Source organism: Microtus pennsylvanicus, chromosome 10, assembly GCF_037038515.1.
Source record: "Microtus pennsylvanicus isolate mMicPen1 chromosome 10, mMicPen1.hap1, whole genome shotgun sequence".
In the NCBI taxonomy this organism is placed as follows: domain Eukaryota; kingdom Metazoa; phylum Chordata; class Mammalia; order Rodentia; family Cricetidae; genus Microtus; species Microtus pennsylvanicus.
Genome location: NC_134588.1, coordinates 30,515,025 through 30,530,954, shown reverse-complemented (window position 1 = coordinate 30,530,954; position 15,930 = coordinate 30,515,025). Strand labels below are relative to the sequence as shown.

At 41.2% G+C, this 15,930-nt stretch overlaps 1 protein-coding gene across 4 annotated transcripts in view; it reads left to right on the top strand.

Moving 5' to 3' along the window:
• The window catches only part of Ipo9 (importin 9), a 44,162-nt gene that overhangs the window by 16,969 nt on the left and 11,263 nt on the right, over positions 1-15,930 (top strand). For 3 of the 4 annotated variants that reach the window (XM_075988053.1, XM_075988051.1, XM_075988052.1), the window contains 10 exons: positions 855-943; positions 1,942-2,028; positions 2,892-3,011; positions 3,113-3,213; positions 3,397-3,455; positions 3,994-4,145; positions 5,808-5,906; positions 6,744-6,850; positions 7,793-7,932; positions 9,834-9,993. In XM_075988053.1, coding sequence (XP_075844168.1) covers positions 855-943; positions 1,942-2,028; positions 2,892-3,011; positions 3,113-3,213; positions 3,397-3,455; positions 3,994-4,145; positions 5,808-5,906; positions 6,744-6,850; positions 7,793-7,932; positions 9,834-9,993 — 1,114 coding nt within the window. Of the gene's footprint in view, positions 1-854; positions 944-1,941; positions 2,029-2,891; positions 3,012-3,112; positions 3,214-3,389; positions 3,456-3,993; positions 4,146-5,807; positions 5,907-6,743; positions 6,851-7,792; positions 7,933-9,833; positions 9,994-15,930 lie in introns of all 4 variants that reach the window. The other variant, XM_075988050.1, reaches the window with a different exon arrangement.

Genomic DNA, 15,930 nt, shown 5'->3' with positions numbered 1-15,930 from the left:
CGAGTGCTGGGATTAAAAGAATGCACCGTCAGCGCCCAGCTTCCAAAAGATAATTTTTTTGCCAAGGAAATGAAAGTTATTCCTAGTTTGACTAATTTCTAACAGGCCTGGAGAGAAAAGATGGTCATGCAGTTATCCTGACTGGAATGCAGAAGGGTCTTCTTTCTATTTGACTAAGGAAATTACTGTGCAGTGAGGTCGTTTTCTATCAGACTCTGAGTGGATGGCACTCAACCTCCATTCACAAATAGCTACTCTGATCATTTTCAAGGAAGGCAGACTTTCAGCTTTGCACCACAGTGGGTTAAACACCTTCACTTAGAGCGGCTCCAGAATTACACATTGATAAATGGAGTTGAAACTTAGTACGACTGTGGATGGGTAGTTGGTTGGTTAGTTTTTTCGAGATAGGTTAGCCCTAGCTGTCCTGGAATTCATTATGTAGACCAGGCTGCCCTTGAACTCCCAGAGACCTGCCTCTGCCTCCTGAGTGCTATGCCTGGCTTATGTTATCTTGAAGCAACTTATTGGGATGGAACTGAAAACTGACCGGCAGTTGAAAGATCTCAGACATGTACCCAGGTGCTAACATGGTGCTCAACAGCAGGCCTGTTTGTCTTTGCTTATATACAGTTGCGTTGCAGATCTCTTCAGTCTCATGTTGGTTTCCTGTCTTAATTTTGTGTGTCTTCCTTTGTGTTCCTATACTCTCTCCCCTTCCAACAAATAATACTCTGGCTTCTCTTTCTTCCTTGAGGTGAGGCTGCTAGACCAGTGGCCATCCTTATATGCTAACTGGCTTGGAAATTTTCACACTGTCTTTATGAAGCACTTTTTATTTTTTGTCTTTGCAGAGTTTACTCGAGAAGTGACAGACACACAGATGCCACTTGTTGCTCCTGTCATTCTCCCAGAAATGTATAAGATCTTCACCATGGCTGAGGTATGACATCTCAGGCCAGTGGTTCCAGTGTTGTCTTGCTGTGGTCAGCATCCACCTCTCAGGTGTATGGTCATGGGATTTGTCAGTGATGCCCATACCAAAGAACTAGAACTTACAGTAGTCCAGATCAGAGATTGAATTGACCATAGTCTTTGACCTCGTGACTGTAAAGAGAAGCCTTTGATAAAAGCACTTGATAAAGTAACAGAAATATATCAATACACATAGCTTTTGGTACCCTATCCTCCTTGTGTTCATAATGCCACTCCTGACCTTGCCTACTCAGCCATGGATTTAGAAATAGTCTGTTACTTCCTATGTACATGTTAGTATGTATATAAATAGTGATCTGTTCACAATAATATGTAAACACTTATAGGTATTCAGCCTTTATAATCCCTTGCTCCCAATGAATACTCCACATTTTAAAAGAGATACATAAAGAAATGGGGATACAGCTCTGTATAGAGCTTGTGATTAGTATTTGCAAGGTCCTGGGTTTATCTTCTATCATAACAAATAAAGCAGCAGCAGCTGCTGCACATGCTGTAATCCCAGTGCTCAGGATGCTGAGGTAGGAGAAACAACCCTATCTCCAGAAAAGGAGAAAACATACATTAGCCACACCCTGCGTGGTGGAATGTGTCTTTAATCCCAGCACTTGGGAGGCAGAGGCAGGCTGAGTTCTAGGCCAGTCTGGTCTACACAGTGAGTTGTAGGCCAAACTACAAAGTAAAGCCCTCTCTCAAAAAAAAGAAATAAAAGGCTATGTTAGGATTTCAAGTATTATAGGACCTGTTTTTAGTCACAGACCTGTATATGAAAGGCTGATGCTTGTAAGTTCTAACATTTTGTTGAATTATTCTCTCTTAATTATTAAAACCTATTTACTACATAAGTGGGTTGAATCTGTACCTCTGGGATTTGGATTAGTCCTAGTCTCACTTCTGATCACATGTACACACATACACAATCCAGTCCCGTGTTTTTTTCCCTAGGTGTATGGTATTCGAACTCGCTCCCGAGCAGTAGAGATTTTTACTACTTGTGCCCATATGATCTGCAACATGGAGGAGCTAGAAAAGGTAAGTGAGCCTTAGCTTGGTAATTAACAAAATTTGTGCATCAGAGTCTTATTAGCCTTTTCCGTTGCCAATAACTCATTTCGTAAGTACCAGAAAGCATACTAGCCAGCCTTGTATAGATAGATTTAACTTTTTCATTGAATTTTTAACATAGATATTTTAGTTTTAGTTATAGTTCTTCAAATACCTTCCCTATATCCTTTTCATTTTTCTTTTTATTTTTTTTTAAGATTTATTTATTATGTATACAACATTCCTTCCATGTCTGCCTGCAGGCCAGAAGAGGGCACCAGATCTCATTACAGATGGCTGTGAGCCACCATGTGGTTGCTGGGAATTGAACTCAGGACCTCTGGAAGAGCAGTCAGTGCTCTTAACCTCTGAGCCATCTCTCCAGCCCCTCCTTTTCTTTTTATTGTATCTTTCTGTTTTGGTAGTTTTTTGGTTTGGTTCTTCCATACTGGAAATTAAACCCAGAACTCCACACATTCCAGGCAAGCACTCTGCCGCTGAGCTGTACTTCCAGTCTTCCTATGTCCCTTCGTAATAGATCTCTTGAGCCTTTCCACTGTTGCAAGGCTGTTCTGTGTGAAAGAAAGCTAGCTGAAAATGCCGATTCCTGGGACCCAGGTGCATTTCTGAGAAGTGGTCAGGTGGGATAGGTTTAAGAGACTAGAGTGAGGAACTGAAGGTAGGCGCTGAGGTGTGAAGTCTTGAGGAATTCCTGCAGTGACTGTAGCTGTGGCCTTTGATTAGGACCTGGCGCCAAGAGAACTTTAGATGCTTCAAAACTGAAATTAGTGTGTGTGTTGAAGCTATGGATTGGAGGTTTGTTGAGCATTGACTTTTGTTTCTGTTGTCAGGGTGCAGCCAAAGTCCTGATCTTTCCCGTGGTTCAGCAGTTCACAGAGGCCTTTGTTCAGGCGCTCCAGATGCCAGATGGCCCCACATCTGACAGCGGTTTTAAGATGGAGGTTCTAAAGGTAAAGATATACAGTCAGTGAGACTTGGAGTTGAGAGGGAATCAGAAATCATTGCTTCTGTGCTACTCAGTGGTTTTTTTTTTTTGTTTTTCTCTTCTCAGGCAGTAACAGCCTTGGTGAAAAATTTCCCAAAGCACATGGTGTCCTCCATGCAGCAGATCCTTCCCATTGTTTGGAACACTCTAACCGAAAGTGCTGCCTTATATCCTTTCCTGAGAACCCAAAGGACCCGCTGCCTGAAGTTGAGGGTTTATCCTTGGGTCTCACAGTCATGTGCTCTTGGTTCTTCGTGGTGTGTGTATTCTTAGTGTCGGGGTGCTAGCACTCCCTTGTAGACTACATGTACAGCAGACTCTAGGTTCTCTGCCTTTACTCTACATCATACTTATGTGAGGACAGAAGTGAATTACACGGAAGAAGTGGAAGATCCTGTGGACTCAGATGGTATGTAGTGTATCGGACCCTAACAGAAATACCAGTTCTTAAGGAAAGGAATCTGGCAAAGACAAGTGAGAGGCAGAAAACAAAAAGGCAGTAAAAGCATCTTTCAGTGTATTGTGTGAGGCATGGAGAATCCATGTCTTCCATCTCATATTTGGGGACTTTCAGAGTCCACTAAAAATCATAGCGTTCGAGTTGTAGCGGTGTCTAATCCAGCTACCTGTGATATTTTGCCTCTTTGACGTCCCAGATGATGATACTCTCCATTTCTATGTCAATATTTAAGTATTTCAGATCAAAAATAGACATGCTGGGAAATGTTTATGTTCAATGCTTATGATTCTTTTACTCCTAAAAGCATTTACTTTCCTCAAAGTACCTTTCTGTGACTCTAAAGAAGGAAGCTAAAGCCTCCTCTACCAATACTTCAGGAGTAATTAGCAAGTATTTTCATTTTCAATTAATATACAAAGATAATGTAGTTTATTTCCAGAATGAATGTTTTCTATTACTAATTTCTACTCTTGTATATTCCCTATAGGAGAAGTCCTAGGCTTTGAGAACCTCGTCTTTAGCATTTTTGAATTTGTCCATGCCCTACTAGAAAACAGCAAATTCAAAAGCACCGTTAAGAAGGCTCTGCCTGAGCTTATTTACTACATTATCCTGTACATGCAGATTACCGAGGAGCAGGTAAATGGTACTTGGGGAACAAATTACTAACTTGTATTGGAAGCTTCAAGAATGTGACAGCTTGGTCAAGAAGACTTCTCATTTCTGAAACAGACAGTAAGAGACTAACTTTATGTGAAATCCTAGAAAAAAAAATTGACATTATTTTCTCAACCAAATTCCTAAGTATTAGGAATTTTACCAACTCTAATGTTTGCTAAACTTTTAGAATACTTTTCCATTAGGAAAATCCAGATTAAGCTAAGAAAATGTTATTCAGACTCAAACAACTCTAAGTTTTGGTGGTGTGCAGGGTATAGTAATAGACTTTTAATTTCAGCTGCTGCCATCAACTTGCTTCTTTTTTTGTTTTGTTTTTGTTTTTCGAGACAGGGTTTCTCTGTAGCTTTGGAGCCTGTCCTGAAACTAGCTCTTGTAGACCAGGCTGGCCTCGAACTCACAAAGATCCGCCTGCCTCTGCCTTTAAGTGCTGGGATTAAAGGCGTGCGCCACCACCGCCCAGCAACTTGCTTCTTCTTTAGTCACATTGAAGTCTCAATGGCTTTCTGATTTGCAGTTAGAGAAGGAACAAAAGAGTAACAACAGCCAGGTGGTGGAGCACACCTTCAATCCCAGTACTCAGGAGGCAGAGGCAGGTGGATCTCTGCGTTCAAGGCTAGCCTGGTCTACAGAGGGAGTTCTAGGACACAGCCAGGGCTACACAGAGGAAAACCTATTTTCAAAAAAAAAACAAAAAAAGTAAAAGTAAATGAATTTCCCCAGATCTGGGGAGAGTTGCAGGGAAGAGTGAAGTAGTGAATGTGTTCAAAACACATTGTATGAAGTTCTCAGAATTAATACAGTTCTGTAGTTTTAACATAAGGAAAAAGACTATATCAGTGTAGGCCATTGAGATGGTTCAGCAGGTAAACATTTTCACCAAGCCTGATGACCTGAGTGTAGTCCTGGGTCCATGTGGTGGGAGAGCACTGATTCCTCGTGGGCATAAATGTAATTTAAAAAAAGAAAATGAGATATAAATAACTATCTTTTAACACAAAAATTGGTATAATTTTATAGTAAATATCCCAGTATATTCAGAAAAATCTATTTATCACAGTGACAAGCTGATGACAGAAACTAAGTAATTTGTCAAATTCTTTTTGGGGAGTGGTTTGAGACAGAGTTTCTCTGTGTAGCCCTGGCTGTCTTGGAACATACTCTATAGACCAGGCTGGCCTCAAGCTCACCGAGATCTGCCTGCCTCTGCCTCTTGAGTTCTGATTTTAAAGGTGTGTGCCACCACCGCCTCTCTGGCAAATTTGTCAAATTCTAAAGAAGATCCTGCTACAGAGAAATAGCCATCTCTACAGATTTGGATAAATATTTGTTTCTCAATTTAAAAAGAGAGAGAGAGAGAGAGAGAGAGAGAGAGAGAGAGAGAGAGAGAGAGAGAGAGAGAGAGAGAGAGACTTTAAAACACTGGGAGGCAGATAGATCCCTCCTTAGTTCAGGGCCAGCCAGGGCTATATAGCGAGACCCCCATCTCAAAAAGAAAAAGACTTTAGACTGGAGTGTGATTGGGAGAAAAGATTGAGGGCTTCCCATGGCTGCTGATAAAAAGAAGGAACATATAAACCAGAATGGCAGCCTCACAATAACCTGACCTCATCCTCGTCACAGATTAAAGTGTGGACAGCTAACCCACAACAGTTTGTAGAAGATGAGGATGATGACACTTTCTCCTATACTGTAAGAATTGCAGCTCAAGACTTGTTGCTGGTAAGAGTTACGTTGCTTCTTCAACCAAATAACCCTCCAGTAATTGGAAGTTTCTTCTTCCTAGACATCTAACCCAAGGTAAGCAGCACTATTGGGCAGCTTCACCTCAGACCTTTTTAAGGATTTAAGAAAGTTGCTCAAGAAATTTGAGACTTAGAAATTCCAAAGTTGTAGCAACTGGTTCATTGAATCAGGAATGCTTCCGTTTGCCCCTGCCTTCTGCCAACTTCCATGGCACAAACAAGAAGCTGGCAAACTTAAAAAGATTGTTGGGAGATGAGCATGCAACACCAGCTCATGATTTCTTTGGCTCCTCCAGCTGGAGCACAGGGTTGTCTCTAGTCCAGAGTGCTGTGAAGAAACTGCTATGTCCTGTTGGGTTTGTTGGTGAATCATGTCTCATTACTGTTGAGTGCTTCTCAACTTACACGAGGAGCAGGGGATATAGCTCAGTAGTAGAGCACTTGCGTAGCATGTGCAAAGTCAGCTTGACTGAATTGCTGAACTAAAAAAGAAGTAGAACAGGAAAAAAAATTATGTGCTATAGTGGCCTCAAATCTTTATGGTCAGTCAGCTTCCAAGACAATAAATTTCTGGTCCATTGTCATCCAAAGCTAACTGTTACTTTTTTGCTTAATGCCTCATTTAATAGAGCCAAATACATCGACTATTTAGAGCTATTTAGGCTTACAATGCATAAACACTACAGAATTTCATCAGAGACCCTGAATTAATGGGGTCACTTTTAATATACCTGATCAGGCTCTAGTATGGGTGTGTCAAGTGTTTGAACCGTCCACACACATACATTTATTTTTATATCTTCTCTCTCCCTAGGCTGTGGCCACAGATTTCCAGAATGAGAGTGCAGCAGCCCTGGCTGCGGCAGCCACTCGGCATTTACAAGAAGCTGAGCAGACCAAAAGCAGTGGCACTGAGCACTGGTAAGAACATGCAGAAGCTGGGCTGCCCACCATCCTCATGGCAGCCAACAAGCAGCTGACAGCCATCCATAACTCCAGTTTCAGCAGACCCACCCCCCATCTTCTGGCTTCTGAAGGCACCAGGCACTCTGGCAGGACACAGAGGCAGGAAGGCAGGCAGTGCATGTATGTGGTAACAAGCATGCGTGTATGCAGTGCTCTCATCCTTTATGATAGGCCAATGGCACTATTAAAGTGGGGTAGGTCTCAGGAGCACAAGAACCCAAATCTCTGCTGGGTGGAAACACAGGAAACCAGAGCCCTCCCCATAAAACTCATGCACTATCTCACAGGCTCTAAGCTCCCTTGCAACTGGATATGGTACATGACTTCTGTCGTAGCACTTGGGAGCTAGAGGCAAGAGATTTAGAAGTTGAAGGTCGTTCTTCCTTGATACATAGTGAGTTTGAGGCAAGCACATGTAATACCCCATCTCAAAAAATAAGGACTGGGGTGGGGGGACAACACATGCCTTTAGTCCCAGCACTCAGTCAGACGCAGGCAAATTGCTGAGTACAAGGCCAGCCTGATCTACAGAGCAAGTTTCAGGACTACACAGAAAAACCAAAATAATAATAATAATAATAATAGCTGATTAGATGAATCCGCAGGTAAGGACACTTAAAGCCTGACAAACTGAGTTCAGTCCCTAGAACCCACAGCATAGAAGTAATGGATTGACCTCTGCATGCATTGCCATTACTAGTAAATGCTCCTACACAGTAGGTAGGCAGGCAGGCAGGCAGATGTAAGAATATTGTTTTAAATAAATAAATTAGAAATAAAGATAAATGACTTTGGGATCAGATCATTCTGGAATATCCTTTTCTACCTGGCCTTACCTCAAATACCTTTATTTCAGAAATGTAGTTTGTTTTAGCAACTGCAATATCCTTTTTGCAGGTGGAAAATCCATGAGGCCTGCATGCTTGCTCTAGGCTCAGTGAAGTCCATCATCACTGACAGTGTGAAAAATGGCAGGATCCATTTTGACATGCATGGGTTCCTGACCAACGTCATTCTTGCAGACCTCAACCTGTCAGGTATGTTTTAATGTGTGCCAGGATTCTAGATCTTGGGACTTGCTATTAACTCACATACCCTTTGTGTGTCTATGTGAGTATGATGTATGCATACCACAGGCCAGAAGAGGTTGTCAAGTATCCTATATCGCTGTCTGGTTATTCCTTTGAGGCAAGGTGTTGCCTTGAACCTGAAGGTCGCATCTTGGCTAGACCAAAATCCAGCAAGCCCAGTCCTACATCTCTGCCTCTGTCAGAGCTGGAGTTACAGATATTTCCTGTCTTGTTGCAGGGATGCTGGGATCCAAAGTCTTAGCCTAATGATTACAGAGCAAACATTCTTAACCCCTGAGCCATCTCTTAGCCCCCTTTCCTTCTCTTTATCCCTCCGTCTCTTAGTTTTGTGTATGTTTGTGTATTTAGATCTGAGTTCAATTCTTTAATACCCCAAGGGGTATGGCTCACCACTTGTAACTCAAGCTAAAGGAAACTGATGCACTCTTCTGGCAACTACTGTCATTGCACTCATGTACACCTACACACACATCCACATAATTGAGATTAAAATCTTTAAACAAAAACATAAGAATTGTGACTCGTATCCATTCCTTTAGTTATCATAGTCATGATGTCATATATGTACATGTTACCGCTGGAAAATGCCCTTGTTCACTTGTGAAGTAATGAGAACAAAAAAATTAATGTCTTGATATTCCTTTAAAAATGATTTTCAGGGTTGGGCAGTGTTGGTGCACACCTTTAATCCCAGCACTTGGGAAGCCGAGGCAGGCGAATCTCTGAATTCGAGGCCAGCCAGGGCTACACAGAAAAACCTTATCTTGAAATCTACCCCCCCCCCAAATAATTTGGGGTCCTGGAGAGATGGCTCAGCAGTTAAGAACATTGGCAGTTTGATTCCCAGCATCCACATGGTGACTCACAGCTGTCTGTAACTCTAGTTCCAGGGATGCCATGCCCTTTTCTGGCCTCTGGGCACTAGGCACTCATGTAACATACAAATATACATGCAGACAAAACACCCATACACATAAGATTATGAAATGTTTAAATTAAAGAATAATTTTAGCTATAAGGATGTTCAGGAACACCTGGTCCATACCTAGGCAATTATTGCCTCTGTATACCTAAAATGTTAGTAATTATATACTGGTCTATTAGGAGCTATTCAATAATTCCTGTTAGTTAAATATTTTAGTGTGAATGACTAAGCTACGGTCTTTGACAGGCTGAATAAATTCAGTCGCCTCAAGCAGTTTGTGCTTAGCAGGAGGTAGTAATTCTTACACTAGTGGATAGACTCAAACAAAATACAGCAGACGAGGAAGCTGAGCATATGGGATTACAGGAGCTCAGACATAATTGGGATTACTTGCCTAAGAGATCACTGGAGTGATATAAAAGAGGAATGTGTTGACTTGTAATTTAAACAAAGCCCAGAGTTGACAGAGCAAGGTTGAGTTTCCAGGACTGGGTATGTGCTTGAATTTTGAAGCCATAAAGAGAGACTTGAATGCCATCACTAGTGTTGTGCATATTTGGTGGACTATAAAATCATTTGGCAGGTTATTAATAGAGGGATAACATAGAGCTGTAATTTATGTTCTAGTGTTGACGGTAATAGGAAGAAAGTGGCAGTGGGGAAAGATTTAGATGAACTATAGTGTAGGCAAGAAATGACAAGGGCTTTAGTCAGAATATTTAATAGTCAGGTAGAATTAAGAAATTGATTCTGTACTAATCGTTGTGCATATTCTTTTATCATATGAAACTGCTTTTTCTTTCAAATAAGTCATATATGTTATGTAGCATCCAATTATTTAACATTTGAGAAATGGATTGGGAAGGAGGAGGGGCAAGAGGAACTTTTCCTTGTCTGAACTGTAATTGCTCTTTCATTCTAGCGTCCCCTTTCCTCTTGGGCCGGGCACTCTGGGCTGCCAGTCGTTTCACTGTTGCTATGTCTCCTGAGCTGATTCAGCAGTTCCTGCAGGCAACAGTCAGTGGTCTTCATGAAACACAGCCCCCATCAGTTCGGATTTCTGCTGTGAGAGCCATCTGGGGGTAAGTATGATAAATGGTGAGAATTGCTTAAAAAGAAACTCACTCGGGCAGAGAACATCACAGCTGTCCCATGCACTATAATGTTTGGAAATTTCTCCTGAAGCTCTCCTTCAGGGGGAATATGGGAAAGAATGGAAAAAGCAGTGCAGGTGACTTCAGAAAGTTCCCTTTTGTTCCTCATTCCTGTTAAATTCACTCCAGCTGTGAAGTCACTTAAGCAGCTTTCTTTCTTCAATGGAGGGGCATAGCCCAAGGTTCTGAGTGATAAGTAATTTGTGTAAGAGTTGCAGTATTGTCGAGGGACATAAGTCTGACTAGCAACCACATCGTTGCTGTAGTCCCTGTGTTAGAAACCAAATTTGAAAGAATGTGGCTTAGAAACACGGTTCATTTTTCCAGTTTCATATATTTTTCATAGGTTCAGACTAGAGTTTTAATAGTCAACATGGATGAGTGTTTGCTTGCACATATGTCTGTATACCAGGTGCATATTTGGTGCCCATAGAGGTTTGAAGAGGACATTGGATGGATCTTCTGGAACTGGAGCTATAGACAGTTGTGAGTGCCGGGTCCTCCACAGAAACAAGTGTTCTTAACTGCCAGCCCCTAACCCCAGGCCTGAACAGTGTTATTTAAGGTTCAAATTTAAGCATCTCAATTGAATTCTATGCATGAGAAATACAGTTTATCTTTCTATCCTATCTTCTTAACTTTTGAAACAGTAACTGAGAAACCATGCATTGAGAGAGAAAGAGGGAGGCTGGGAGGGATATCCTTAGGGAGCACTGCTGTTATGTGTTGAACAGTAAATGGCACAGCCATGAACAAAGGACCTTCTTTTCCTTTGCAGTCTTGGTAAAGCGGATCTTTGGATCTAAATGAATTTAAAATGTATTGTACTAAGAGAAACCACGTATAGCTTTTCAGAAAGCTCTGAAGCCATTCTAAGGAGGGTGCACTAACCTGGTTAACCACTGCCCATATTGCTTTTGACCTTTGTAAAACTTGATTTCATCTACATGAATTAATTATTCCCTGAAGCCTTAGACATCCCTTGTGGACAGTTGTCAGTATAAAATTAAAAGCAGGTGCTGGAGAGATGATTTAGCAGTTAAGAGCACACATTGTTCTTGAAGAGGACTCAAGTTTGATTCCCAGTACCCAGTCAGGCACTCCAACTCTAGATCTGAAACACCCTAGACCACCTCTTACACATAAATAAATAATAATATTTTTATGAAAAAATTAGCTGGGCGGAGTGGCACACACCTTTAATTCCAGCACTCAGGAGGCAGCGGCAGGCGGATCTCTGTGAGTTCGAGGCCAGCCTGGTCTACAAGAGCTAGTTCCAGAACAGGCTCCAAAGCTACAGAGAAATCCTGTCTCGAAAACAAACAAAAGAAAGAAAGAAAAAAATTAAAAGCCTTTGCCAACAAAATAAGAACAAAACCATTAAAATCTATATATGTGTGTGTATTACTTAAAAGTTTAAAAATAGGCCAGGAAGGGGCTGGAGAGATGGCTCAGTGGTTAAGAGCATTGCCTGCTCTTCCAAAGGTCCTGAGTTCAATTCCCAGCAACCACATGGTGGCTCACAACCATCTGGAATGAGGTCTGGTGCCCTCTTCTGGCCTGCAGACATACACACAGACAGAACATTGTATACATATTAAATAAATAAATATTTTTTAAAAATTATAAAAAAAAAATAGGCCAGGAATAAAACCAGGATAACAAATTTAAAAGTAGATTATGAATTGGTAAAAGAAATGAGTCTACTCTGTGTTGTGATTACACAGAAATGTTCAAACTGAGAAGAGTTTGATGTGTGTTTACTCAGGGTAAACACCCCTTTTCTCCTAGGGTGTTTTAGAAAGTAAACACTTCATTTAGTGTGTGGGTGGTACATATATTCATATATGCATATGTGTGTATATATATACATACATGTGTATGTGTGTATGTTTGGTTACAATAAGCTTAAATTTTATAGTCAGAAAAAAATATTGAGAGGCTGGAGAGATGGCTCAGCAGTTAAGAATGCTCAATGTATACTCATAAGTACTAGAGTTAAGATCCTAGCACCTGCTGGGTGGTGGTGGTACATGCCTTTAATCCCAGCATTGAGGGGCAGGGGCAGGTGGATTTCTGTGAGTTCAAGACCAGCCTGAATTGGTCTACTGAGTGAGTTCCAGGACCACCAAGGCTACACAGAGAAACCCTGTCTAGGGGGGGGGGGGGAGAAAGGAAGGAAGGAAGGAAGGAAGGAAGGAAGGAAGGAAGGAAGGAAGGAAGGAAGGAAGGAAGGAAGGAAGGAAAAGAGAGAGAGAAAGGAAAGAAAGGCAGACCCTAGCACCTGTGTAACAAGCTGGCCACCCTGCACACTTCCATAACTCCAGCTCCAAGGGAAGTGGGAAGAGACAGGAGAGTCACCTGAGAGAACAAGCCTTAAGTTCAGGAAGAGACCATGCCTCAAAAAAGAATAGCTGAAAAGTGATAAGGAACACAGTGCCCTCTTCTGGCCTCTACATGTACACAGACACATGCACCTGCATATATACATGTGCATACAGCCAAATATTTACTCGAAAATAAATAAAAATCTTTAATGTGGAGATATTTTTAATACCTAATGTATAGTTCTCAGTGACTCCTTAGGCAGTGATCTGCTGGTTTCCCTAATGCCAGAGAGTAGTGGGCACCCACTCCTTTACAGAGTTATACAAATGACCTCAGACACCAGATCCCCTAAACCCTGTCTGTAAGTTCCAAGAGCTACCCTGGGGGGCTAAAGAGATAACAGAATTAAAAGTGCCTCCTTCTCTTGCAGAAGATCTGAGTTGGGGGTCCCAGTACCCAGATGGGGCAGCTCGTGACCCCCTGTTAGTCCAGCTCTAGTGGGGCTCAAAAATCTCTGGTCTCCATAAACTCCTGTATTCTCACACATACCTCCACACATCCAAAATTATAAAATAATAACAAAAATAAATCTTTGGGTCAGAGAGATGATGGCTCAATGGTTAAGAGGTGCTCACTGCTCCTTTTTTATTTGTTTTTGTGAGGGGGGGGGTTGCTTTGTTTTATTTATTTATTTTTTTGTGCGTTTTCTTGGCCTTTGAGACAGTGTTTCTCTGTGTATGTAGCTTTGGCTATCCTGAAACTCACTCTGTAGACCAGGCTGGCCTTAAATTCACAGAAATACATCTGACTCTGCCTCCCAAGTGCTGGGATTAAAGTCATGCACCACCATTGCTGGACTTACTCTGGGGAGTTTTCTTTCAAGTTTCATTGTATTTTTAAGTATTTGTATGTGGCCATGTGCATTTGAGTGCAGATATCTCTGGAGGCCTAAGAGACAACAGGCAGTTGTGAGTTGCCTAGTATGGGCGCTAGGAAACAAAAGCAGGTCCTCTAGAAGAACAGACTGTGCCTGAACCCCTGGAGTTTCAAATATAACATTTTTGTTCATCATAGCATCCTTGCTTTTTCCTTTTGTACCAGCTTTATAATTTATTCCCCCATGCAGTTGCTTATATGACAGTATAAACAACCTTAAATGATTTCTGAACAAGGTATTTGTTGATATATAATTAGACTCTGTCAGATTTTTCTGGTCATATTTATGACTGACTTTTTTTTCAGGTTTTTTGGTAGGTTGGTTGGTTTTGTTTTCTTGTTTGTTTGGTTTTTTGTTTGTTTGGGGATTTTATTGTTTTTAGTTTTGTTTCTCTGTGTAACAGCTCTGGCTATTCTGGAACTTACTTTTGTAGACTAGGCTGGCCTCGAACTTACAGAGATATGCCTGCCTCTGCCTCCTGAGTGCCGGGAACTGGCTTTTATTAATTGTGTATGTATTAATTTAATGTGCATGGGTGTTTTGCCTGTGTGTTTGTCTGTGCACTAGGAAGTCCAGTACTGTGAAACTGAGCTTCCATGTGGGTGCTGGGAATTGAACCTGAGTCCTCTGCAAGAATAATTGTTCTAAACCCCAGAGTATCTTTCCAGCCTCCACCCCTACCCCAGGTCTAACTTGTAAAGGCTGAAATGACACCTCACTTTGATCAGCTCTGGACTCTTGTTTCTTGTTTTGTTATCTTGTCTTAATTACAAGGGTAATGATGCTGATTTTCTGTTCTAAAAATATCCACTGCTTGGCTCAAATTATTATAGCAATATACAGCTAAAAGTTGAAACATCAACTAGGAAGCTGCTGTAGTAATGCAGACAGAAGTTTCTACTGCAGTCTATAGTAGTAGCCAGTAGAAGATGGGGAGGAAGCCATGAGAAAATAGGAACAAAGCTCTGAAACTAGGATTTTTTTTCCTTTTCAAGATCTAAGGGTACAAAGTTGCTAAAGCAAAGAGTAGAGAAATAGTGTAGACTTGTCAATAAATAGTAAGCTTAGTAGTCAATATTTTGATTTTTCAGTTATTTGTAAGAAATATATTTTGGAAGAACCAATAAGCAGTGACCATATGGTGGTTTACAACTATCTCCAGTTCCAGGTTACAACGCCCTCTTCTGGCCTCTCAGGCACTAGGCACATGAGTTGTTTCAGGCAAAACTCATACATATAGAATTAAGTAAATCCCAAAACAGATTAAAAGAAAAAGAAGTAAGGTCTGAGCAAAAAGCAAGTCTATGGCAAATGCAAGCCCATAAAACCATAGCTTCACTGGTCATTGTGGAACTTTATGTGACTATAAAACAAACAAGAGTGGGGTTTGATGGCACACACCTTTTAGCCCAGCACTCTGGAGGCAGAGGCAGGTAAAACTCTGGGTTCAAGACCAATCTTGTCTACATATCAATTTCCAGTTCAGTCAGACTACATAGTGAAACCCTGTCTTTAAAAATTATTGACTACCTACCAACAGGGTATTATTTAGAGAAACAATGTTTTTATTTTTATTTATTACTGCCATTCTATTGTAATTTTTAACTAATTAAAATTAATTTACTTAATTAAGGGAGGGCATGTGGGCATCTGCAACCAAAGCACACAAAGAACAACTTGTGGCAGTCAGTTCTCTTTCCACTATGTGGGTCCTAGGGATCCAACTCAGATCCCCAGGTTTGTCAGCAAAACACCTTTATCCATTCAGCCATTCACTAGTTAGCTCATCCCCTGGTACTACCATTCCGAAAAAGGGCTTTGGACTGGAGGTGTAGTTCCGTGGCAGAGAATTTGCCTGGTATGTGCAAAGCCCTGAACTCCATCCCCATCAGAAAAGAGGGAAAGTGAAGGTTTAAACAGTATGTTTGTAGCATTTGTATGCCATGAGAGACAGTAAGCAATATTCAGTAAATATTTGTTGATTAAGAGGTGAATAGATCTGCATAGAGAAGTTTAGACCCCAAAGGTAAAGTATTAACTTTGTAAGTACATATAAGACTATTTACATAAATTAAACTCAATTTTGTCCCCCCAAAAACTCATAGCACAAAAATTTGTTACATGGAAATTAAAAAATATTCTCCTATTATACAATTGTAATGAAAAGATGTTTTAAGACTACATTTGGTTTTTGTTTTTTCTTTTTGTGAGTTGTCTTGTTTTGGTTTTGAGACAGGGTCTCACTGTGTAGCCCTGGCAGCCTGAACTTGCCCTGTAGACCAGGCTGGCCATGAGCTACAGCATACAAGTGAAAGCCAGAGAATAACTTCCAAGAGTAGTTCTCTCCCCCTCTGTGTGGAGTCTAGGGGCCAGCTCGGATCATCGGGCTTGGGGGCAGTACCTTTACTGGCCGAGCCATCTTGCCAGCTTTATACATCCAAATCTTGGTAATTTAACACTGTGGTCTGAGGACTCATAAGACATTTAACCTAGTCTCTTAATAGTTTGGGTGTGATGCTATAACTGGATTTGCCTCATCATCGGAGAGGAATGAACTTTTTTCAAAATATCTGATATAAGAAGGTAAAATTAGAGGTGCT